This window comes from Bubalus kerabau, chromosome 2 (assembly GCF_029407905.1).
Source record: "Bubalus kerabau isolate K-KA32 ecotype Philippines breed swamp buffalo chromosome 2, PCC_UOA_SB_1v2, whole genome shotgun sequence".
NCBI classification, from domain to species: Eukaryota; Metazoa; Chordata; class Mammalia; order Artiodactyla; family Bovidae; genus Bubalus; species Bubalus kerabau.
Genome location: NC_073625.1, coordinates 111,098,180 through 111,124,374, shown reverse-complemented (window position 1 = coordinate 111,124,374; position 26,195 = coordinate 111,098,180). Strand labels below are relative to the sequence as shown.

General features: G+C 38.5%; 1 protein-coding gene across 5 annotated transcripts in view; it reads left to right on the top strand.

The window, feature by feature from the left end:
• GSK3B (glycogen synthase kinase 3 beta) overlaps nt 1–26,195 on the top strand; it is a 216,375-nt gene that overhangs the window by 101,147 nt on the left and 89,033 nt on the right. For all 5 annotated transcript variants that reach the window (XR_008710389.1, XM_055568297.1, XM_055568296.1 and 2 more), the window contains exon 3: nt 15,319–15,402. Coding sequence is in view for 4 of the 5 variants with exons in the window: in XM_055568297.1 (XP_055424272.1) it covers nt 15,319–15,402 (84 nt within the window). In the remaining variant the exon portion in view is untranslated. The remainder of the gene's footprint in view (nt 1–15,318; nt 15,403–26,195) is intronic.

The following is a 26,195-nucleotide window of genomic DNA, read 5'->3' as shown; positions in this document are numbered from 1 at the left end:
TCAATCCCTGGATCAGGAAGATCCTCTGGAGAAGGAAATGGCAACCCACTCCAGTACTCTTGCCTGGAAAATCCCATGGATGGAGGAGCATGGTAGGCTATAGTCCATGGGGTCGCAAAGAGTTGGACACAACTGAGCAACTTCACTTGATCACTCCTTTAATTTTCATTTTTATAACCTACTATTACTTTACAAAAAAAAAGACCCATTTTTTAAAGCAAACTTCGTATTATATAATATATATATTATATATATACATATATATATATATAAATTTTTGTGACTTTTATTTTTAATATTGTATTTTTGAGAATCTAACCTCTACTCTAGATTTTTAATCTTTGCTTTTTGGTGTTTGTTATCAATTTTGTACCTTTAAGAACCCAATCTTCAGTACCCATTTTTACTTCGGAGTGAGATTACTGACTGGATTGCTCTCTCCCCCTTTGGACTGTCCTTTTTCTCCAGCAGGTTGCCTCTATCTCTTCCCTCCCCCTTCTCTTCTCTACCCAACTCTGTGAATCTCTTTGTGTGTTCTGAGTTATGGAGAACACCTAGGGAACTGCTTACTGGCTGGATCTCTCTTTCTCCTTTTGATTTCCCCTTTTATCCTCCTGGCCACCTCTGACTCCTTCCTCCGTCTTCTTTTCTCTATGTGACTCCATGAACATCTCTGAGGAATCCAGACTGTGGAGAGCACATAGGGAAGTGATTACTGGCTAGCTTGCTCTCTCCTGTTTTGATTCCCCCTCTTCTCCTCCTGGTCACCTTTATCTCCCTCCTCCCTCTTCTCTTCCCCATGTAACTCTGTGTACCTCTCCGGGTGTCCCTCCCTGTGGAGAAACTTTTCATCATTAACCGAGATGTTTTATCATCGGTGCTGTATAGATGGAGAAGTCTTGAAGTTACTGTAAGAATAAGACTGAAAACCAGAGGCAGGAGGCTTAAGTCCAAATCCTGAGAACACCAGAGAATTCCTGACTCCAGGGAACATTAATCGATAGGAGCTTATCAAACACCTTCATATCTACATTGAAACCAGGCACCACCCAAGGGCCAACAAGTTCCAGAGAAAGACATGCCATGCAAATTCTCCAACAATACAGGAACGTAGCCCTGAGCTTCAATATATAGGCTGCCCAAAGTCACACCAAACCCATTGACATCTCAAAACTCATTACTGGATACTTCAGTGCACTCCAGAGAGAAGAAATCCAGCTCCATCCACCAGAACACCAACACAAACTTCCCTAACCAGGAAACCTTGACAAGCCACACATCCAACCCTACTCACAGTGAGGAACCTCCACAATAAAGAGGAACCACAAACTGCCAGAATACGGAAAGGCCACCCCAAACACAGCAATATAAACAAGATGAAAAGGCAGAGAAATACCCAGCAGGTAAAAGAACAGGATAAATGCCCACCAAACCAAACAAAAGAGGAAGAGATAAGGAATCTACCTAATAAAGAATTCCAAATAGTGATAGTGAAAATGATGCAAAATCTTGAAAACAAAATGGAGTTACAGATAAATAGCCTGGAGACAAGGATCGAGAAGATGAGAGAAATGTTAAAAGGACTTAGAAGAAATAAAAAAGTCAATATATAATGAATAATGCAATAAATGAGATAAAAAACAGTCTGGAGGGAACCAACAGTAGAATAACGGAGGCAGAATATAGGATTAGTGAGGTAGAAGGTAGAATGGTAGAAATAAATGAAACAGAGAGGAAAAAAGAAAAAAGAATTAAAAGAAATGAGGACAACCTCAGAGACCTCTGGGACAATGTTAAACACCCCAACGTTCAAATCATAGGAGTCCCAGAAGAAGAAGACCAAAAAAAGGCCATGAGAAAAGAGGAGATAATAGTTGAAAACTTCCCTAAAATGGGGAAGGAAATAGTCACCCAAGTCCAAGAAACCCAGAGAGTCCCAAACAGGATAAACCCAAGGTGAAACACCCCAAGACACATATTAATCAAATTAACAAAGATCAAACACAAAGAACAAATATTAAAAGCAGCAAGGGAAAAACAACAAATAACACACAAGGGGATTCCCATAAGGATAACAGCTGATCTTTTAATAGAAAATCTTCAGGCCAGAGGGGAATGGCAGGACATACTAAAAGTGATGAAAGAAAATAACCTGCAGCCCAGATTACTGTACCTAGCAAGGATCTCATTCAAATATGAAGGAGAAATCAAAAGCTTTATAGACAAGCAAAAGCTGAGAGAATTCAGCACCACCAAACCAGCTCTCCAACAAATACTAAAGGATCTTCTCTAGACAGGAAACACAGAAAGGGTGTATAAAAACGAACCAAAAACAGTAAAGTAAATGGCAATGGGGTCATACTTATCAATAATTACCTTAAATGTAAATGGGTTAAATGCCCCAACCAAAAGACAAAGACTGGCTGAATGGATATAAAAATAAGACCCCTATATATGTTATCTGCAAGAGACCCACCTTGAAACAAGGGACACAACAGACTGAAAGTGAAGGGCTGTAAATATATATGCACCCAACATAGGAGCACCACAGTATGTAAGGCAAATGCTAACAAGTATGAAAGGGGAAATTAATAATAACACAATAATAGTAGGAGACATTAATACCCCACTCACACTTATGGATAGATCAACTAAACAGAAAAGTAACAAGGAAACACAAACTTTAAATGATACAATAGACCAGTTAAGCCTAATTGATATCTATAGGACATTTCACCCCAGAACAATGAATTTCACCTTTTTCTCAAGTGCACATGGAACCTTCTCCAGGATAGATCACTTCCTGGGCCATAAATCTAGCCTTGGTAAATTCAAAAAAATTGAAATCATTCCAAGCATCTTTTTTGACCACAATACAGTAAGATTAGATATCAATTACAGGGGGGAAAACTATTAAAAATTCCAACATATGGAGGCTGAACAACACACTGCTGAATAACCAACAAATCACAGAAGAAATCAAAAAAGAAATCAAAATATGCATAGAAACGAATGAAAATGAAAACACAACAACCCAAAACCTATGGGACACTGTAAAAGCAGTGCTAAGGGGAAGGTTTATAGCAATACAGGCTTACCTCAAGAAACAAGAAAAAAGTCAAATAAATAACCTAACTCTACACCTAAAGCAACTAGAAAAGGAAGAAATGAAGAACCCCAGGGTTAGTAGAGGGAAAGAAATCTTAAAAATTAGGGCAAAAGAAACAAAAGAGACCATAGCAAAAATCAACAAAGCCAAAAGCTGGTTCTTTGAGAAGTTAAATAAAATTGACAAACTATTAGCCAGACTCATCAAGAAACAAAGGGAGAAAAATCAACAAAATTAGAAATGAAAATGGAGAGATCACAACAGACAACACAAATTCAAAGGATCATAAGAGACTATTATCAGCAACTGTATGCCAATAAAATGGACAACGTGGAAGAAATGGACAAATTCTTAGAAAAGTACAACTTTCCAAAACTGAACCAGGAAGAAAAGGAAATCTTAACAGACCCATCACAAGCATGGAAATTGAAACTGTAGTTAGAAATGTTCCAGCAAACAAAAGCTCAGGACCCGATGGCTTCACAGCTGAATTCTACCAAAAATTTAGAAAAGAGTTAACACCTATCCTACTCAAACTCTTCCAGAAAATTGCAGAGGAAGATAAACTTCCAAAGTCATTCTACGAGGCCACCATCACCCTAATACCAAAACCAGACAAAGATGCCACAAAAAAAGAAAACTACAGGCCAATATCACTGATGAACATAGATGCAAAAATCCTTAACAAAATTCTAGCAAACAGAATCCAACAACATATTAGAAAGATCATACATCATGACCAAGTGGGCTTTTTCCCAGGGATGCAAGGATTCTTCAGTATCCGCAAATCAATCAGTGTAATATACCACATTAACAAATTGAAAAATAAAAGCCATATGATTATCTCAATAGATGCAGAAAAAGCCTTTGACAAAATTCAACATCCATTTGTGATGTTGTACAACGTTTTTTACAACGACTTCTAAAAAAATGAAACTAGAACACTTTCTAACACCATACGCAAAAATAAACTCAAAATGGATTAAAGATCTAAACGTACGGCCAGAATAAAACTCTTAGAGGAAAACATAGGCAAAACACCCTCCAACATAAATCACAGCAGGATCCTCTATGACCCACCTCCCAGAATATTGGAAATAAAAGCAAAAATAAACAAATGGGGCCTGATGAAAATTAAAAGCTTTTGCACAACAAAGGAAAGCATAAGCAAGGTGAAAAGACAGCCTTCAGAATGGGAGAGAATAATAGCAAACGAAGCAACTGACACAGAATTAATCTCAAAAATATACAAGCAACTCCTGCAGCTCAATTCCAGAAAAATACATGACCCAATCAAAAAATGGGCCAAAGAACTAAACAGACATTTCTCCAAAGAAGACATACAGATGGCTAACAAACACATGAAAAGATGCTCACATCACTCATTATTAGAGAAATGCAAATTAAAACCACAATGAGGTACCATATCATGCCAGTCAGAATGGCTGCTATCCAAAAGTTTACAAACAATAAATGCTGGAGAGGGTGTGGAGAAAAGGGAACCCTATTACACTGTTGGTGGGAATGCAAACTAGTATAGCCACTATGGAGAACAGTGTGGAAATTCCTTAAAAAACTGGAAATAGAACTGCCGTATGACCCAGCACGGAGGATGCAATGGCACCCCACTCCAGTACTCTTGCCTGGTAAATCCCATGGATGGAGGAGCCTGGTAGGCTACAGTCCATGGGGCCGCTAAGAGTCGGACAAGACTGAAAGGCTTCACTTTCACTTTCCACTTTCATGCATTGGAGAAGGAAATGGCACCCCACTCCAGTGTTCTTGCCTGGAGAATCCCAGGGACAGAGGAGCCTGGTGGGCTGCTGTCTATGGGGTTGCACAGAGTCGGACACGACTGACACGACTTAGCAGCAGCAGTAGCAGCAGCATGACCCAGCAATCCCACTGCTGGGCATATACACTGAGGAAACCAGAATCAAAAGAGACACGTGTACCCCAATGTTCATCGCAGCACTGTTTATAATAGCCAGAACATGGAAGCAACCTAGATGTCCATCAGCAGACAAATGGATAAGAAAGTTGTGGTACATATACACAATGCAATATTACTCAGCCATTAAAAAGAATACATTTGAATCTGTTCTCATGAGGTGGATGAAACTGGAGCCTGTTATACAGAGTGAAGTAGAGCCAGAAAGAGGAACACCAATACATACGCTAACACATATATATGGAATTTAGAAAGATGGTAATTGTTGGGGGCCAGCGTGAGGCACTCCACCCATGGCAAAGGTCATGAGGAAGGAGGCTTGACATACGCAAAGGCGGGATCGAGCCTCAGGAGTCCCCCTGGAAATCCTCGAGCATCTACCCCCATAACCAGAGCCTGCCTACTTTACTACTTTGTGCTCTCACCTACACCTCTGACTTTACGGGGGGCTGTCCCCCACCACCTCTTTCTGAGAAGGAGTTAACTTAGAGCTCCAGTTAATAATAATTCCTGGGCGTGATAGGAGTGTTTCAACCTACAAACTCCTCTGAAGGTTCTCTAGCCTGCCTGACAGGCTTGTCCGGCCACATGTGATTGCTCACAGCCTCCCAACCGTGAGAGGCACGAGATGCTTTAAACCTTCTAAAAACAGGTTCCTTAGAAAAGTTAGAAAACTATTAGTATAAGTATAATGGGCTGATTCAAAATTGTATTGGTGAAGGGTTTTTCATTTGTTGAGCCAATGTTTGTTGCTAAGTCTCCATATCCCCTGCCCTTACACACATTAATAAATATATAGAAGAAATAAGTATTAACCTTTGATATTAATCATGTTAGACCTTAGGCTAAGTAAATTCTTTCCTTAACTAAAACCCACTACACCCTCACCCTATAGGAATGTAACTTTATTTGGGTGGCGTCTGTTTTAAGAATAATCACCCTTGGAGAAAAAAGTGTTCTGGTTGACTGACCGCTGTCACAAGGAGAGGGTCATAAATTGTCAGCAGGCCCCCCTGGCTAGAAGATGATGTAACACCCCTAAGACCTCTGTATACATTTGTGTGAAGCACCTGACTTTAATAAAAGTCAGGACTGCTGTCCCCGCGTGACTTTTGTATAACATCTCAGTGTATAAAAACAGACTCTGGAAAATAAAGAATTGGGATCAGTTCCTCAAAAGACTGGTCTCCCCATGTCTCTCTCTCACTCTGGCTGAGTCTCCATCTGGAGCGCAGAACCCATCATGCTTACTAATTATGCCTGGGCTTCTAAGATCCGACCGGGGAGGCCTCAGTGTCTCCTCTCCTTCGGGAGAACGGAAGGACACCTGTGGCCTACGTAAGTGGTGCAAACTTCTTGTCTTGAAGTTTTATTGGTCTCCCACGTAAACCAAGCTACTCAGCCTCTTTTCTCCACTGAATTTTCCTACTGAGCTATCCTCATTCTATTACTCTTTATATCTTTGATGAATAAATAATTAAATAGGTCGCTGACGCCGTCCCCGCTCCAAATACCCTGGATCAGCCGGGGCTGGACCCCGGCAGGTAATGATAACCCTGTATGCGAGACAGCAAAAGAGACACAGATGTATAGAACAGTCTTTTGGACTCTGTGGGAGAGGGTGAGGGTGAGATGGTTTGGGACAATGGCATTGAAACATGTATATTATCATATGTGAAATGGATCGCTAGTCCAAGTTTGATGCATGAGACGGTGCTCAGGGCTGGTGCACTGGGATGACCCAGAGGGATGGGATGGGGTGGGAGGTGGGAGAGGGGTTCAGGATGGGGAACACATGTACACCTGTGGCAGATTCATGTCAATGTATAGGAAAACCAATACAATGTTGTAAAGTAATTAGCCTCCAAAAATATAAATTAAAAAAAAAGAAGAAATTGCCCCTACCATGTTTCTTTTTGTTTTCTGTGTCTCTCATGTATTCTTTAAAAATTATTTATTTCTGTTTGGCTGTGCTGGGTCTTTGCTGCTCTGGGCGGGCTTTCTCTAGTTGCAGCAGGCAGGGCTACTCTTTGTTGCAGTGCAAGGGCTTCTCGTTGGAATGGCTTCTCCCTGCATGGAAGGGAGATTCTTATCCACTGCACCACCAGGGAAGGCCTGTCACGTTGTTCCTGGTCCTCCATTCTCATTTATTGCCTCCTTTTGTTTTGAACAAGTTTTTTAGTGTACCATTTTAGGTCCAGTGTTGCTTTTTATATTAAAATAATTATTTTCTTAGTGGCTGCTTTAGGAATTACAATGTACATTTCAATGTATAACAGTCTGCTTCAAGTTCAGTTCAGTTCAGTCGCTCAGTCGTGTCCAGCTCTCTGCAACCCCATGAATCACAGCACGCCAGGCCTCCCTGTCCATCGCCAACTCCCGGAGTTCGGGCAAAGTCATGTTGGTGATACCATCCAGCCATCTCATCCTCTGTTGTCCCCTTCTCCTCCCGCCCCCAATCCCTCCCAGCATCAGAGTCTTTTCCAATGAGTCAGCTCTTCGCATGAGGTGGCTGAAGTATTGGAGTTTCAGCTTTAGCATCAGTCCTTCCAAAGAAAACCCAGGACTGTTCTCCTTTAGAATGGCCTGGTTGGATCTCCTTGTAGTCCAAGGGACTCTCAAGAGTCTTCTCCAACACCATAGTTCAAAAGCATCAATTCTTCAGTGCTCAGCTTTCTTCACATTCCAACTGTCACATCCATACATGACCACTGGAAAAACCATAGCCTTGACTAGATGGACCTTTGTTGGCAAAATAATGTCTCTGCTTTTTAATATGCTGTCAAAATTGGTCATGGCTTTCCTTCCAAGGAGTAAGCATCTTTTAATTTCATGGCTGCAGTCACCATCTGCAGTGATTTTGGAGGCTCCCCCCTCCCCAAAATAAAGTCTGACACTGTTTCCTCTGTTTCCCCATCTATTTGCCATGAAGTGGTGGGACCGGATGCCAAGGTCTTCGTTTTCTGAATGTTGAGCTTTAAGCCAACTTGTTCACTCTCCTCTCTCACTTTGATCAGGAGGCTTTTTAGTTCCTCTTCACTTTCTGCCATAAGGGTGGTGTCATCTGCATATCTGAGGTTACTGATATTTCTCCCAGCAATCTTGATTCCGGCTTGTGCTTTGTCCAGCCCAGCGTTTCTCATGATGTACTCTGCATGTAAGTTAAATAAGCAGGCTGACAATATACAGCCTTGATGTCCTCCTTTTCCTATTTGGAACCAGTCTGTTGTTCATGTCCAGTTCTAACTGTTGCTTCCTGACCTGCTTATAGGTTTCTCAAGAGGCAGGTCAGGTGGTCTGGTATTGCCATCTCTTTCAGAATTTTCCACAGTTTATTGTGATCCACATAGTCAAAGGCTTTGGCATAGTCAATAAAGCAGAAATAGATGGTTTTCTGGAACTCTGTTGCTTTTTCAATGATCCAGCGGATGTTGGCAATTTGATCTCTGGTTCCTCTGCCTTTTCTAAAACCAGCTTGAACATCTGGTAGTTCACAGTTCATGTATTGCTGAAGCCTGGCTTGGGGAATTTTGAGCATTACTTTACTAGCATGTGAGATGAGTGCAATTGTGTGGTAGTTTGAGCATTCTTTGGCATTGCCTTTCTTTGGGGTTGGAATGAAAACTGACCTTTTCCAGTCCTGTGGCCACTGCTGAGTTTTCCAAATTTGCTGGCATATTGAGTGCAGCGCTTTCACAGCATCATCTTTCAGGATTTGAAAGAGCTTAACTGGAATTCCATTACCTCCACTAGCTTTGTTTGTAGTGGTGCTTTCTAAGGCCCACTTGACTTCACATTCCAGGATGTCTGGCTGTAGGTGAGTGATAACACCATCGTGATTATCTTGGTCGTGAAGATCTTTTTTGTACAGTTCCTCTGTGTTCTTGCCACCTCTTCTTAATATCTTCTGCTTCTGTTAGGTCCATACCATTTCTATCCTTTATGGAGCCCATCTTTGCATGAAATGTTCCTTTGGTGTATCTAATTTTCTTGAATAGATCTCTTGTCTTTCCCATTCTGTTGTTTTCCAACACTGCTTATTTCTTGCCCCTTTTTGATAATACCCATTCTAACAGGTGGGGTTTTGATTTGCATTCCATGATAATTAATGATGTTAAGCCATCTTTTCATATATTGTTGGCCATCTGTATGTCTTTTTTGGAAAAATATCTATTCAAGTCCTTTACCCGTTTTTAAATTAGGTTATTTGAAAGTTTTTCTATTAAGTTGTAGGAGTTCTTTATATTTTGGATATTAACCCCTTATCCTAATACATGATTTGCAAATGTTTTATCCCATTTCATAGGTTGTCTTTTCATTTTGTTGATGATTTCCTTTGCAGAAGTTTTTTTAATTTGAGATAGTCCCATTTGCTTACTTTTGTTTTTGTTGCTTTTGCTTTTGGTGTCAAATATAAAAACTCATTGTCAAGGCTAGTGTTGAGAAGCTTAACATTCTTTGAACATAGTAGCAGTTTTTTATTCTTGTCTGCTAAATCCAGTGGCTGTGTCCACCCAGAGTCAATTTCTATTGGCTCCTTTTCTTTTTTAACCTGAGTGTAGATCAACTTTCCCTATTGTTTGCATGTCTCACAATTTTTTTAGACAGTGAAAAATTTTAGATCATATATTGCAGAACTCTGGGTTCTGTTAACTTTTTTTTTATCCTCCTGAAACTTGTTTTGGGAGTTTTCTTTCTTTTCTTTTCTTTTTTTTTTTTTTTTTTGCAATTTACCTGCATCTAATCTAGACTCTTTTTCTGCCAGTTTGAAACCCCTGAAATCTGTGTTAAATTGTTATTCAAGTTTTCATGTTTTAGCCTGATTTCTTAGGGTTTGACTCTTTGCATTGCTTAGTGACCAGCCAGTTATTGGTTAGAGATTGTGTTCAAATATTTTGAATTTATAAAGCTTCCATCATTTCTTAGATGATTCTGTTCATGGGTTGGGAAAACATTTGAAATTCAGGCAGTTTTTAAGTCAGCCTCAGCATTTACTTGCTCGAAGGCCTTCTTGGATCTCCCATGTGTAAATCAGCACAGGGGTATGTAGAGAGTTTATTTAGCCTCTTTCATTTCCAAGATCTCCCTTTGTATTTCTTAATGTTCTGGCAGTCTGTCATTTTCCCCACCTGGTGTTACATTCTCAGGGTAACAGAGCTGTGGCTGAGCTGAGGGGTGATTGAGAGGGGAGGTCACTAGCAAGAAGATCACTAGCCCCCACTGTCTTAACTCCAGTTGTAGCTATGTTTCTTGAATAAATGCTTCTTGATTTGTTGTTGCTTTTGGTTGGTTTCCAGAGCCCTGAAATGATTGTTTTCTACAATACAGTTCTTTTTATATGTGTTTTTGGGAGCGAATTTGCTGATCTCTTCATTCTGCTAGAGCTGAAAAATCTCATTTCTTTTTGAACCTTCTGACTTTTTAGTTATTTCCCTGTGTCTCCCTCCCAACCCCAATTTAATTCACTAGTCAGACTTTTATCACTACTGAAATCACACTTGTAAGAGTCACTAACATCCTGCATTTGCCATATCCGTTTGTCTTACGTTTTCATCTTAATTTCTTATTCAGCAGCTTTTGCTATAAATGGTCAGTGCCGTTTTCTGAAAACGTATTTCACTTGGCCTGTAAGGTAACCTCTCTTGTTTTTTATCCTACTTTATCCATTGCTCCACTTGATATACTCCTTTTCATACCTATGGATGGATGGATAGATGGATAGATCGGTTGGCAGAGAGATACAGATATATGAATGTGTGTGTGTGTGTGTGTGTGTGTGTGTGTGTGTGTGTATTTGTCTAAACTTCTTCCCTAGGTGATGTTATTAGGTCCTCTTGCTTTGAGTCCCCTTTATACAAATGACTTCTAGACACAGATTTCCAGCCCAGATTTCTACCTTGAGCCTCAGTATTTTTACTTGGATGTCTAATATTAGGATTTCAAATGGAACTCTTGATCCACTTCCAAACAAAAAACAACTTGTGATCCACTTTCTCCCCCAAATTTATTTTTAGTTTTAAAATGATCATTTAAAAAGGTAAATTAGATTATGTCATTTGCTTGGCCTCTTTGGCTTTCCTTTCATTTAGTTTAGAATTCAGTTTCATTAGAGTTAATATGACATACTGTTCTGCCTATCTCTCCGTACTTGCTTCCTGCCTCTTCCTTTACTCAGTGGTGAAATCACATTATTCTTCTAGCTGTTTTTGAATATGCCAAGTTCACCTCTGGTCTTCCCTTGTGGCTCAGCTGGTAGAGAGTCTGTCTGCAATGCGGGAGACCTGGGTTCAATCCCTGGGTTGGGAAGAGCCCCTGGAGAAGGGAAAGGCTACCCACTCCAGTATTCTGGCCTAGAAGATTCCATGGACTGTATAGTTCAGGGGTTGCAAAAAGTCAGACACAACTAAGCGACTTTCACTTTCAAGCCCACCTCTGGGCATTTGTGTTTGAAGTTACCTATAACTGTAGTGCTTTCCCCCCATAGCCTCACATGGGTCTCATCTTCATATGATTCAGATTCGTCTTTAGATCCTTAACCTTCATTGTGAGATCTGCTCTGACTTCCCTATCTAAAATAATAGCCCCTTCTCTCTATCATGATCTGTCCTTTTACTTTACATGAAAATATATTGTTTATCCCTCCCTGGCATCTGGTCCCATCACTTCATGACTGAGCCACTGAACTGAACTGAAAAGATCCAAAAGATAAATTTCACAGAGCAATTTTTAAAGTATTAATCAAGCCAATATTAGACAATGCCTATGCCTAAGATACATTTAATATACAACTGTCCCAAGCCTAACTTTTTGCTGAGTCATTCTTTATTAGTGCATCATGACATACTGAATTCTACAGAAAAAAAAAGTTGTTATTCTACAAATATAGTGTACCTTTTCTGTGCCAAGCATCGTTTGCAATATTAAGGATATGGCAGTGAATAAGAATAACAAAGTTTTTAACCTCATGAAACTTTCAGCCTATGGAGGACAGTTCAGTTCAGTTCAGTTGCTCAGTCATGTCCGACTCTTTGCAACCCCATGGACTACAGCACACCAGTCCTCCCTGTCCATCACCAACTCCCAGAGTTTACTCAAACTCATGTCCATTGAGTCCATGATGCCATCCAATCATCTCATCCTCTGTCGTCCCCTTCTCCTCCTGCCTTCAACCTTTCCCAGCATTAGGGTCTTTTGAAATGAATCAGTTCTTCACAGTAGGTGGCCAAAGTAGTGGAGTTTTCAGCTTCAGCATCCATCCTTCCAGTGAATATTCAGGACTGATTTCCTTTAGGATGGATTGGTTGGATCTCCTCACAGTTTAAGGGACTCTCAAGAGTATTCTCCAACACCAAAGTTCGAAAGCATCAATTCTTCGGCACTCAGCTTTCTTTATAGCCCAACTCTCACACCCATACATGACCACTGGAAAAACCATAGCTTTGACTAGACGGATCTTTGCTGGCAAAGTAATGTCTATGCTTTTTAATATGCTGTCTAGGTTGGTCATAACTTTCCTTCCAAGGAGCAAGTTTAATTTCAAGGCTGCAGTCACCATCTGCAGTGATTTTTCGAGCCCCCAAAAATAAAGTCTGACACTGTTTCCTCTGTTTCCCCATCTATTTCCCATGAAGTGATGGGACCAGATGCCATGATCTTAGTTTTCTGAATGTTGAGCTTTAAGCCAACTTGTTCACTCTCCTCTTTCACTTTCATCAAGAGGCTCTTTAGTTCTCCTTCACTTTCTGCCATGAGGGTGGTGTCATCTGCATATCTGAGGTTATTGATATTTCTCCTAGCAGTCTTGATTCCAGCTTGTGCTTCATCCAGCCCAGCATTTCTCATGATGTACTCTGCATGTAAGTTAAATAAGCAGGGTGACAATATACAGCCTTGACATCCTCCTTTTCCTATTTGGAACCAGTCTGTTGTTCCATGTCCAGTTCTAACTGGTGCTTCCTGACCTGCATACAGGTTTCTTAGGAGGCAGGTCAGGTGGTCTGGTATTCCCATCTCTTTCAGAATTTTCCACAGTTTATTGTGATCCACACAGTCAAAGGCTTTGGCATAGTCAATAAAGCAGAAATAGATGTTTTTCTGAAACTCTCTTGCTTTTTCGATGATCCAGCGATGTTGGCAATTTGATCTCTGGTTCCTCTGCCTTTTCTAAAACCAGCTTGAACATCTGGTAGTTCACAGTTCACGTATTGCTGAAGCCTGGCTTGGGAATTTTGAGCATTACTTTACTAGCCTGTAAGATCAGTGCAATTGTAAAATGAGAAATTTTAAGCCTCCTTTCAAAAATAGTAGAATATGAACAGGAAGTAAGGGTAGGTAAATATTTGAGTCCATATACTTTCTTATATTCTTTTTGATAAAGGATCATATGCATAGTATATGTGTACCCACTCAGTCACTTCTGTCGTGTCTAATTATCTGTGACCCTTTAGACTGTAGCCCACCAGGCTCCTCCGTCCATGGGATTCTCCAGGCAAAAATACTCTAGTGGGTTGCTGTGCCCTCCACCAGGGGATCTTCCCAACCCAGGGATGGAACCCACGTCTCCTGCATCTCCTGCATTGCAGGCAGATTCTTTACTGCTGAGCCACCAGGGAAACCCTATATGCATAGTCTTAATACAAATTCCATTACATGGAAATTTAATTTAATTGTTCTCTGTTACCTTGGTTAATGGGTCTGGAGAAATAGCTTATTTTAATATAGCCGTCGATGTTAAAAAGCAATCTTAGTATCTGAGAGAGTCTTAACTTACGGCAGTCTCCCACAAAGCTAGCTACCTATATGTGAATTGATAGAGTATAGACATACTTCAAAAAACAGCTCAATTTGGAATAGAAAATGGACAGTTTTGAAATTTGTAAAATTTTCTGTCATCTGTAATAGTCAGAATGCAGAGTCTAATACTACGTATTATCCTTGTTAAAGCGAGTATCCTGTACTGTCTTGAGTTTCTCTGTTTATTGCTTCAGCTATAAACGTAACAAGTAATAGAATGAAAGATAGATGTTTTGTATCACTGTATACATAAGCCCAGGTCTCATGTCGGTTTAAAGAGTCAGAAGGAGAGTCATCTTAAGTTCCCTATTTCCTTTTAGAGAACATGCTAGAACCATCATGAAGTTTACTGAAAGTTTCTAGGAAAGAGGAAGGTTTGTTTATTTGTGCTATCATCTTCCAAGAGCTGGAGCCCACTCTGCTCTAAGACAGTTCTGCTTATTAGGCCTTTTGTCCATAATACATCTCCAGCCCCTTTATTTTGGCCTTATTCTCTAAACATAATAGCATTTACCTTCCAAACTCCCAGGTATGTACTTTATGATTGTAGCTCTTCTAAATCATCATTTTAACAGAAATTTTATATTTCTGTCCGTTTAGCAAGTATTTTGGTATTTTTCTGTGTTATATATTTTGGACTTTATTAACTGGATTTCTGACAGTTAAGTATATTCTTGGAATTTAACTTCTTTATATATATATATATATATTAATATGTACTCCTCAGATTTATTACTGCAAAATTTATGTTGCAGTGTTGGGAAGATGACATATTGTTTTATGTTTTATTTTCTTGAAGCATAACTTTGAAACTCCCCAAAGGAAAAATTGTGTGATCTATAAATTTTCAGGACTGTACACCTTCTAGTATATCATATTTTAACTCTAGCAACTGAGCCCTTCTAATAGGGCTAACTCAGATTTTTCACTGCATTTTAGATAACAGAGCATGTGAGAGTTTTCTTTGTACCCATATTCATTTGTTTGGTGAGAAGTTGATTATTATTATAGTTGCAGAAAATTATAGTAATAATAGCTCATTTCAAATATCTCTTGCATACATAAACCATTCCTTCTCAAGCTATTTGTAGTGAGGTACCAGTTTAAAAATTTTTCATTTCATTGAAGACTGGTATTTTTATACAATACTGTAAAAATGAATTATGAGAAAAGTGAAACTTAGGGAAATATAAGCCCTACTTTTAACTGTAAGATTCATGGTTGTAAAATTGTTCTTTCAAATTGCAATAAAAGATTCTGAACACTTATTTTCGATTTCTATATTTATCTTAACTGCAGAGCAATGGTCTGACTGGTGATACTTGTTAGTAACTTATGGATGTTACCTTTTAGTAACATATTTGTGGCCTGCTCTTTGAAGTGCTTAATGTTATTTCAGAAGCATCTTAGTCAATATGAATAGCAGGTAGCCTTTAAAAAATATTTTTATGTGTTTCCTTTTCAGAACCGAGAGCTCCAGATCATGAGAAAGCTAGATCACTGTAACATAGTCCGATTGCGTTATTTCTTCTACTCAAGTGGTGAAAAGGTAGGTCTTTAGAATGTGTTTACTGAATATTGTGATGTCTTGATATTCTTCTAGAAAAAGTTTGTATCCCGTCCTCCCATCAAAACAGCTTTGCTTATCGAATAGAAGAATTCTAAAATACATGTCCTAGTTTTTCTAACCTCACAATATGATTATTGAATATCTTTACAGGAAAATGTTAATGAAATGATGTCCTTGTTTAGTCACTAAGTCGTGTCCGACTCTTTTGTGACCCCATGGAGTGTAGCCCGTCAGCTCCTCTGTCCATAGGATTTCCCAGGCAAGAATACTGGAGTGGGTTGTTATTTTCTTCTCCAGGGGATCTTCCAGACCCAGGCATCGAGCCCATGTCTTCTGCATTGGGAGATGGATTCTTTATTTTTTTTTATTTATTTATTTTTTTAATTTTATTTTATTTTTAGACTTTACATAACTGTATTAGTTTTGCCAAATATCAAAATGAATCCGCCACAGGTATACATGTGTTCCCCATCCTGAACCCTCCTCCCTCCTCCCTCCCCATTCCATCCCTCTGGGTCGTCCCAGTGCACCAGCCCCAAGCATCAAGTATCGTGCATCGAACCTGGACTGGCAACTCATTTCATACATGATATTTTACATGTTTCAATGCCATTCTCCCAAATCTTCCCACCCTCTCCCTCTCCCACAGAGTCCATAAGACTGTTCTATACATCAGTGTCTCTTTTGCTGTCTCGTACACAGGGTTATTGTTACCATCTTTCTAAATTCCATATATATGCGTTAGTATACTGTATTGGTGTTTTTCTTTCTGGCTTACTTCACTCTGTATAATAGGCTCCAGTTTCATCCACCTCATTAGAACTGATTCAAATGTATTCTTTTTAATGGCTGAATAATACTCCATTGTGTATATGTACCACAGCTTTCTTATCCATTCATCTGCTGATGGACATCTAGGTTGCTTCCATGTCCTGGATTCTTTACCACTGAGCCACAAGGGAAAACCCTAACGAAATGATAGAGGGGATTAATTTTTAAGAATTTTCTTCTTTAGTTCTAAAGTTCTATATTTCAAAAACTTTTGTGTTTCTTATGTGCTCCCAGAGCCCGTGATAGTTTACGTGTTTGTTGGAGGGAGGAAAATGATGTCAGTTTGTTGAAGTTGGAAGTATTGGAGGGGAACGGAAGCAGGAAGACTTTGGACCAGAATGAGACTTAAACATTAGGAAGCAAGTTTAACCTATTCTAGGGATGGATTGCATTAAAAAGTTGGAAAAGATGTAATATTACAGAACTTCTTGTAAGTGATTACTGTTTATTATCACATTTAATTCTGTAAAAGCAAAGGATAAAGAAAGATCTCCTGCTTTGAACTCCTCTTAGCCTCCTACCCTTGGATTTTCTCTTTAAAAGATACAGTGACTAATGCCTTATACTCACTGGAGTTGGAAGCATAGAAAATCATTTTCCTCAGTTGTACCATGGTCTTTTTCTTTCTATCTGTTTACTGTTCCTTCTTCCCAGATTCAGTCTTTTCTTTACATGGTTTGGGTGAAGAGGGAGGACAGGTAATAAGCACTTAAACTCTTTGGCTAAATTAACATCACTTTGAATAAGTTCATTTAATATTTTGGACCCTTCCGTGTGTGTGTGTGTGCGTGTGTGTTTGAGTCACTCAGTCATGTGAGACGCTGTGGACCGTAGCCCATCAGGTTCCTTTGTTCATGGAACTCTCCAGGCAAGAATACTGGAGTGGGTAGCTATTCCCTTCTCCAGACGATCTTCCAGGAATCCAGCCCAGGTCTCCTACATTGCAGGCCGATTCTCTACCGTCTGAGCTACCAGGGACGCGCACATCCCATGCATATACTTCCCAAATGCCTTAGATTCATAATACCTCTTGATTTCTAGCCCAGTTCTTTTTTACTTCATGTATTTCCTAGTGTACCATTTAGTGATTTTCTATTGAATTTTATTTAGATTATTTCCTTAGAAATCTTTTTTTTTTTTTTTTCCGTGACAGGGCCTGTAATATGGGAAAGTACCTGTGTATTAAGCCAGGATTGTGATGTACATACCTACAGATATATAATTGTTGCGTGTGTGTGTGTGTGTGTGTGTGTGATAGCTAAGGTTTTAACAACCATAATTAGCAAACTGGCCCTTTAGTGACTCTTATTTCTTAGGTGTTTTCTCAGTTTTTTTCTCCTAAGTTTAAATGATACATTTGCTTATCTTAGGGACTATAAGCCCTCATAAGTATTTGAGCTCTTTTATTTCCTAAGCCCGTTACTTGGTTCATGCTACCTTTTTTTTTTAACCTACAAACTGCCTGTTATGTCTTTGATCTTATCGGTCTTGACATGTCATTTCTTTTTCCTGCCCCTTTCCAAATAAAATTATGGAGCATCTATTATGTTCACATCACTATTATAATGGGATTTTGCATCCCTATGGGTTTTGTTATTAGATGCTAGACATTATAATACCCCACAGAGGAAAATAAATAAAGGTCAGGATTATTTGTTCCATGAACTACTGACTTGCTTGGGGATTCATTTGCACAGGCCTCCCTACAAACCCCCTTGAACATCTTCTTTTGATTGCTTAATTGATATAGCTTTCCCTGAATAATCAACAAGGTCCTGTTGTATAGCTCGGGGAACTACATTCACTATCCTATTTATAAACCATAATTGAAAAGAAAAAATTAGATATATACATACATATATATATATATATATATATATATATATATATTGTTTTCCCTATATGCCAGGCACTGTTTTAGTGTATTACAAATGCTAACTCATTTAATTCTCACAAAGATAAAGAGCAGAAAGGGAAGAACAGATCTTTCGAACAAACCTTATGTGGTAACACCCAAAGGCTTACCTGTCTGGCAACCCCTCAAATTTATTTTCCCTTTTTAACTCTGGTGTCTGTTGGTCTCTCTCTCTCTCTGCTGGTTACTTCTGTGGATTTCAGCCTCTTTGGGTTTGTGTACCCATCGTTCACTGGGTTTCTACTCATCCTACTCTCTGAATATTTGATCATTTCTAAATTTTTGTGTGGATTTCCATCTGTCCTGAGCCTTTGTCTTTCTCTCTCTTTCTTGGAGTCTCTTCTTTCTGAGCCTCTACTACTTTGGGGGAAATTTTTAAAGAAGGAAAAATTTTCACTCACTATCCTGGCTTTTGACTTCAGTACTACATATATTATTCTGTGTGTTCACATTCTACATAGTTGTATGAATAATTATTTATAACCTTATTAAGATTCAGAATCTCAAAAGCTTTCCCTTGTTGCCTCATAATATTTTTAGTTATTGGTTATGTAATATTCCACTGAGTTTTTGTATTACATGATATTCTTAACTGTTCCCCTATTGTTATTTTTATTTTGAGAATATAGTTAAGCTACCCAAAGACCTTATCATAATTTTTGTCCATAAGCACTTTCTAGTTCTGGGTAAAGTTCAGGTAGGATGGTTGTTTTGTTTGACAGCTCCATTGAACACAGTTTGACTGAATGGTTATAGAAATAGCCATCTTGGTGACTTTGTCTCTTTGTGCCACCCTGCCATTTTAAAAGCTGTCTTTGGGAGTTAAACATAATATACTTTTAGCCTATAGAGAGTAGCCAATGTAACTAGAAGGAGGAATTAAGTCAGGACAGGGACCAGAGATGTGACCAGATTAGTCTCAGTCATAGTCTTCTGGTTGGAATTATTAGTATTTAGTAATTGGAGCATCATGTAGTCAGTTATTATACTCCAAGTTTTACCCAATAGATTTTATTGACTCTGATTTAGTTCAAAATAAATAGTACTTTCTCCTTGATCAGAGAGAAACATTTTTTCCATGTTTTGAAACTCTGGGGTTATAATACTTTTGTGAATTCCAAGTATCTTAGAGAATAGTGTTTCTTAGTGTCAGTATTCGGCAGTAGAAACCTTTCCCTCCTAAATGAAATTTATGAAGAACCTCTGTTCTATGGTTAGAACAGATAAGAAGCAAAGTTGTTCCTGATAGAAACTGTGGTATGAGAACAACTGCCTTTGCCTTCTCTGAGTTGCAGCTCACGTTTGTAGAAGCCTGGGACTCTGCAGGAGTATGGAAACCTTTTTTTGTTTTTACAAGAGACTTAGATTTTATTTAAATCAAATAATAGTTTTCTTTAAGAAATATTTCTCTTAAATAACCTTACATATAAAATTGTTTTACCTGTGGTTCATCATAGTTTGATTATGGAGTAATAAAAGCTATCTTCCTTAAATAAGACTCTCCCTCTTTTTGTATGAGAGACAGTTTATAAATAGCAAGGATGTCCAGTTGATATTATTCCTCATACCAACTTTGCTGTTGATAGTAACTGTGCAGAGGGCTGTGTTCCAAAAGGGAGGTTTTTACAACTTCCTCTGGGATCAGGGAGAAGAATGGTGTGCTTGATTTTGGCTGTTTGTCACTAGCCCTGGCGAGAAAATGGTTGAGGTGAATCCATTATGAAAAGTAAAGAGCTCTGGCTTTGTATCCAGAAATACTTGGGTTTGCATCCTATTTCCGTCACTTCATAGCAGTATGACAGGTAGTGTTACCTTTGAAATCCCTTTTCAACCCTTGTCATCTGTATAGTAGGGATTTTGTAAGGAAAAAAAGGTAATATAAGTGCTTATCATAGCACCTGGTATATAATTAACACATTACCTTGCAAATTACTAAGTAATAGCAAATATATATTGCACTTGCTGTGCGTCCAAACATTGCTCTAAGCCCTTTTACACATACTTTGTACCTCACTTTATCCTTACTGTAACCCAGTAAAGAATGGGTTACTATTCCTGTTTTATAGAAGAAGAAATTTAGGCAGTCAGAGTTAAGTAAGCTGTACAACCTAAGACTCATACAGCTATGGAGTGGCAAAATTAGGAGTCAACTCCACAGTCTGTCTCCAGAGTTTGTGTATTATTGCTATACAATTTAGCAGTGTATCTTAGTAATGATTGTTGAGCAAGGGGAGATTATATAGTGTCTACTTTGGAGAACTTTTAGAAGTAAATAGCCTTTTTGCTGTATGATAATAATAGTGTATATGTGCTCATTCAGTCATGTCTGACTCTTTGGGATTCCATGGACTGTAGCCCACCAGGCTTCTTTGTCCATGGGATTTCCCAGGCAAGAATACTGGAGTGGGCTGCCATTTCCTTCTCCAAGGGATCATCCTGACCTCAGAATCAAACATGCATCTCCTGCATTGCAGGCGGATTCTTTATCAGTGTGTCACTGGGGAAGCCCAATAATAATAGTAGTAATAGTAAATAAATAGTAACAATAGCCCAAACTTATATGGTGCTTACTATATGACAGGAATTAACCTAAACACTTTGCCTTTTTTTTTCTTTTATATATCTTTGGAAGAGCTTTTGAGAGGATTGTTCTTAATTCTTCTTTAAGTGTTTGTTAGAATTTACCATTGAAACCGTCCGGTGCTGGCCTTTACTTTTGGAGTTCTTGACCACTGATTGAATCTCTTCTTGTTAAATAAGTTTGTTGAGATTTTGTATTTCATCTTGAGTCAGTTTAGTGATTGGTGTGTTTCTAGTAATTTACCAGTTTCATCTACATTATCTAATTTGTTGGTATACAGTTTGTTCATCGTATTCCATTATAGTGCTTATATCTGTAAGGTCGATAGTAATATCCTTACTTTCATTTCTGATTTAGTTTTTTGTGTCTTCTCTCTTTTTTCTTTATCGGTCTAGCTGAAAGTTTGTCAATTTTGATGATCTTTCAAAGAACCAACTTTTGGTTTCCTTGAACCTGTTTTTTTTTTCTGTTCTCTCATTTTAGGTGTGCGGTCAGTCATGTCCAACTCTTTGCAGCCCGGTGGACTGTCATCCTCCAGGCTCCTCTGTGCATGGGGTTCTCCAGGCAAGAATCCTGGAGCGGGTTACCATTTCCACACCTCTAGGGGATCTTCCCAACCCAGGGGTCAAACCTGTGTCTCTAGCATTGGCAGGCAGATTCTTTTACCACTGAGCTACCTATTTCTGGTTTAATCCTTATTATTTTCATTCTTCTGGTAGCTTTAGGTTTAGTTTCTCTTCTTTTTCGTGTTCTTTAGGGTATAAAGTTAGGTTATTGATTTAAGATCTTCTCTCTCTATATTCCCGAGTACTGCTTTGCTGCCTCCATTGAGTTTTTGTTTTTGTTTTCATTTATCTCTTAAGTGTTTTCTAATTTTTCTTGTTTAAATATGTGTTGCTGTATTTCCTCTTTGGCTTGTTTAGTTGTTAACAGTGTGCGAAAAGTTTGCTGTAATAGTTTGTTATAACAGTGTGCTATAATTTCCACACGTTTTGAATTTTTTGATTTCTGTTTTTATTTCATTGTGGCTAGAGAAGGTGCTTTGTATAATTTTAGTCTTTTAAAACTTACTGAGATTTGTCTTATGGCCTAATATATGACCTATTCTGGATAATATCCCATGTGCACTTGCTAAGAATGTGTATTCTTCTGTTTTGGGATAGAGTACTCTATCTGTATTTTTGCATCTTTATCCATATTCTTTAGCCATCTTTCTTTCTTTTCCTGGTTCATGATGACTTTGTCTGGTTTTGGTATCAGGGTAATACTGGCCTCATAGAATAAGTTAGGAAGTGTTTTCCTCTTCTATTTTTTTTGAAAAATTTCCTGAAGAATTGGTATTGTTTCTTTGAAGGTTTGGCAGATTTCTCCAGTGAAGCCATTTACAACAGATGACTTCTTGTGGTAAATTTAAAATTACTAATTCACTTACTCTACTTGTAATAAGTGTACTTAGATTTTTCATTTCTTCTTTTGTCCATTTTGGTGATTTTTTTCATTTCATCTAAATTGTATTATTTATTGACATAAAGTTAATACTTTTCCCTTAATATTATTTTTGTTTCTGTAAGGTCAGTTGTGATGTCTCTGTTTTCATTCCTGGTTTTGATAATTTGAGTCTTTTCTCTTTTTTGTTTCTTGGTCAGTCAGCTAAAGGCCTGTCCATTTTGTTGATTTTTTTTTCTTTTCAATGAACCAACTTTTGGTTTCATTAATTTTTTAAATTGCTTTTCTGTTCTCCAGTTTATTTATTGCTGTTCTAGTCTTCATTATTTCCTTCCTATGGTTTTATTTTGCCCCTTTCCCCCTCCCCCCCTAATTTCTCAAGTAGAAGTTAAGGTTATTGATTAGAGATCATTTTGATTAGAGATTGATTAGAGATCGTTCCTCTTTTAAATGTCATATATTGGTCAAAGGCTATGTTTCAAGTCCCATTAGCCAGTTATATTTTTATCCTTTACCATTGTACGTGTGATAGGCTTGAATGCTGTTGTCATAGTTCAGGAAGTTCATTATTTATTTGCCACATGTTGAACCAGGGACTGATAGATAGGAATTTCCCGTCTCATTGCTTCTGAGAGGCTATAGCCTTGGACACTCAAAATCTTTTTCCCTGCCAGGATGAATGTGATTTTACTTCCTGGGAGTTACTGTTGGCTCAGAGTGGCTTATTGTTTACTCAAGTGTATGGTCAGAGGTTGTTTGTAAGCCACTTGTGGCAGTGGTACTTCTGTTGTATGTCGATGTATCTGTGTGCAACTAAGGGAATGCTTCAGATTTGTCCCACATCCTGCTCAACTGGCAGCTGTGCACATCCTTATCAACTTACAGAGATGACTGTAATTCCAAGTAGGCTCTTCCTGACTATATTTCCCCTTGGTTCTTTCTATTAAACTTATGGTGCCTTGCCTTGTTTGTGTTATGAGCCTACCAAGCTCCTCGTAATTGCTGTCTACAAAGATCTCCTTTTATACAGTTCATGAGGTTCTCACGGCAAATATGCTGGGATAGTTTGCCATTCCTTCCTCCAGTGGATCACATTTTGTCAGAACTTTCTGTTACGACCTGTCCATATTGAATGGCCCTACATGGCATGGCTCATAGCTTCGTTGAGTTATGCAAGCCCCTTTGCCACGACAAGGCAGTGATCCAAGAAGGGGAAAGATTGAGGACAGAGGAGAAGAGGGCATCAGAGAATGAGATGGCTGGATGGCATCACCATGGATAGATGCAATGGACATCAACTTGGGCAAATTTCAGGAGATGATGAGGGACAGGGAGGCCTGGTGTGCTGCAGTCCATGGGGTCACAAAGAGTCAGACAATGACTGGGTAACTGAACAACAGCAAAGATCTCCGTTGGTTTTAGGCAGCAGTTATAGGCTAGAGTTCTTCTTTCTGTATTGCAAATAGTTAACGTCTTGCAATAGAGCACATAGCCTAGCTTTCTCCCTGGACAGAACCCCTGCGCCCTCACCCTAGAACTGGATGAGGACTCACTTTTCCCAGAGTTACACCCCCACTGTATGAGAAGGCACCGAAAGAGGGGCAATAGCAATGGCACCCCCTAGTCTTCACAAGTTGGCCCTCCCAGCATAGGAGCTGTTCCCGTGAGCAAACTGAGGATGAGACTGTCAAGGGCTTCAGCCTACTATGCCTGGAGTAGGGCTTCTCTGACTTACTTGTGGGGACTGAGTGGGGGAAGGGAGAGACAGTTCTCTTGGCTAGGATAAATCTTTTGCAACTTGGAGTGCAGCTTGTCCCTCCTGGGGTGAAACCATAGTCCTTGACTAGGATCTGAGACGAGAGGGTGCTGTCTGGAGTAGAGTGCTGGATTGTTGTTGTTCAGTCGCTCAGTCATGTTCAACTCTTTGGCAGAGAGAGTCCTATTCTGAATAGAGCTTCCCATACATGGAGATAGGATGACTGGGTAAAGGTGCAGGTCTTTGCTAAAATGCCATAGATTCTTGCAGTTCTTAGTAAGATTTGTTTCTTACTTGCTGTGTGCCCTTAGAACAATTTCCAGATATTTCACACAGTTGTTGGCTAAGCATATTATCATTTTGCTTTGCTGAGGAGATCATCTGAACTCCTTGCACCGCTGTTCCAGAAGTCTTGCTCCCCCTTTTATTATTTTCCACACTTTGTAGACTACTTAGTGAAATTGTTATTCTAGGTAGAAAAGATTAATAAAATAGAGGCCTCCAACTATAGTGGGTGCATACTGTAGTGTAGAGGGATAAATTTAAAAAGTAATGACTGAGCATATGCTAATCATCTTATGTCTTTTTACCTCATTAACTTTAAGTTTAAGCAAACACAAAAAGTTAGCACCATTTTACTAATACTTTATTAAACATATACCAAAATAATATTTAAAAATATTAGATAAATACACTTTATATATAATTCAAATATATATATATATAAATTATATAAATATATATATAAATATATAAATAAATAAAATATATATATATATAAATTCAAATTCCTAGAGATATTCATTTGGTTAACTGGAATTATATAATGTCTTAAATCATAAATAGCAATTTTTCTTAAAATTTTATGATTTTATGATTTATAAAATGCTTTTAAAATGCATTTTTCTCATTTAAACATCATGCAGTACTGCTGCTGCTGCTAAGTCGCTTCAGTCGTGTCTGACTCTGTGCGACCCCAGAAATGGCAGCCCACCAGGCTCCCCCGTCCCTGAGATTCTCCAGGCAAGAACACTGGAGTGGGTTGCCATTTCCTTCTCCAGTGCATGAAAGTGAAAAGTGAAAGTGAAGTTGCTCAGTTGTGTCCGACTCTTCGTGACCCTGTGGACTGCAGCCTACCAGGCTCTTCCATCCATGGGATTTTCCAGGGAAGAGTACTGGAATGGGGTGCCATCACCTTCGCCATCATGCAGTACTCCTAGGTAGCTGATATTCTGTTTTGTTAGTTTTATCATTGGAAAAATGGAAGTCTTGTGTGGTTAAAGAATTTGCCCGGTGTTGTATAGTTAGTAATCATAGGAGCCATTTTCAAACATAGATTCTTCAGCTGTAAAGTGTGTTTTCTTTCCAACCACTTATTCTCTTCAAATTGTAAAACTTACTTCAATTTACCTGCATTGTATAGTGTTTTAGGTACAAAGTGTAAAATCTGTCTACTTGAATTTGAAGAAGGACAGGAGAGAAATATACTGCAAAATGATACATGGAATGACACTTATTTGTATTAGGAGTAGAAATAGTATGGAGGAAAGTAATAAACTATACAGAGGGGTCAGCAAATGAATTACATAGGAGAGGTGATGGTTATTCAGGGTATGAAGCCCAAATAAGAGCTATTTTGATATATAGTGCAGAATAGGTATGTGTCAAGTTAGAAGTACAGGATATTTGAAAAGTTTGTTGGAGTTAAACAGCATAGTCTATGTAGAGGAGATACAGGTATTTCAAGATTTCAGATATGTACAGTAGGGAGTTATGGGGCTAGTAGTGGGATGTGAAGCTGAGAAAGTAAAAGTAGTTTCATAATTGTTTGTCAGCTTCCCTGTAGGAAAAGGATTTTTTGTTGTGTTACCGTTTTAAATTAAATGAAATCCTGTTACAGAAATGACATACATGCAGAAATGTTATACAAAGTTGTAGCCAAGTATATATGTAGTCAAGTTTACAAAATTAATGCCTCTGGCTTTTTTCTTTCTCACCTTTATTTTACTGTGTGAAAATGACTAATAACAAGGAATTTTATTCACTGAAATAAAGAGGTTGCCTAAATAAGGCCAGTTTTGTATCTTTCTTTAAATTTCATGGTGATTTCTATTACAGTATAATAGAAATAGATAATCTGATGAAAATTTTACTGAAGAAATGCTGACATTTTTGTTGGAGTGTGACCTAAAGAATAAATATATAGGTAATGTAAAACTCCCTGAAGTGGATGAATTATCTAG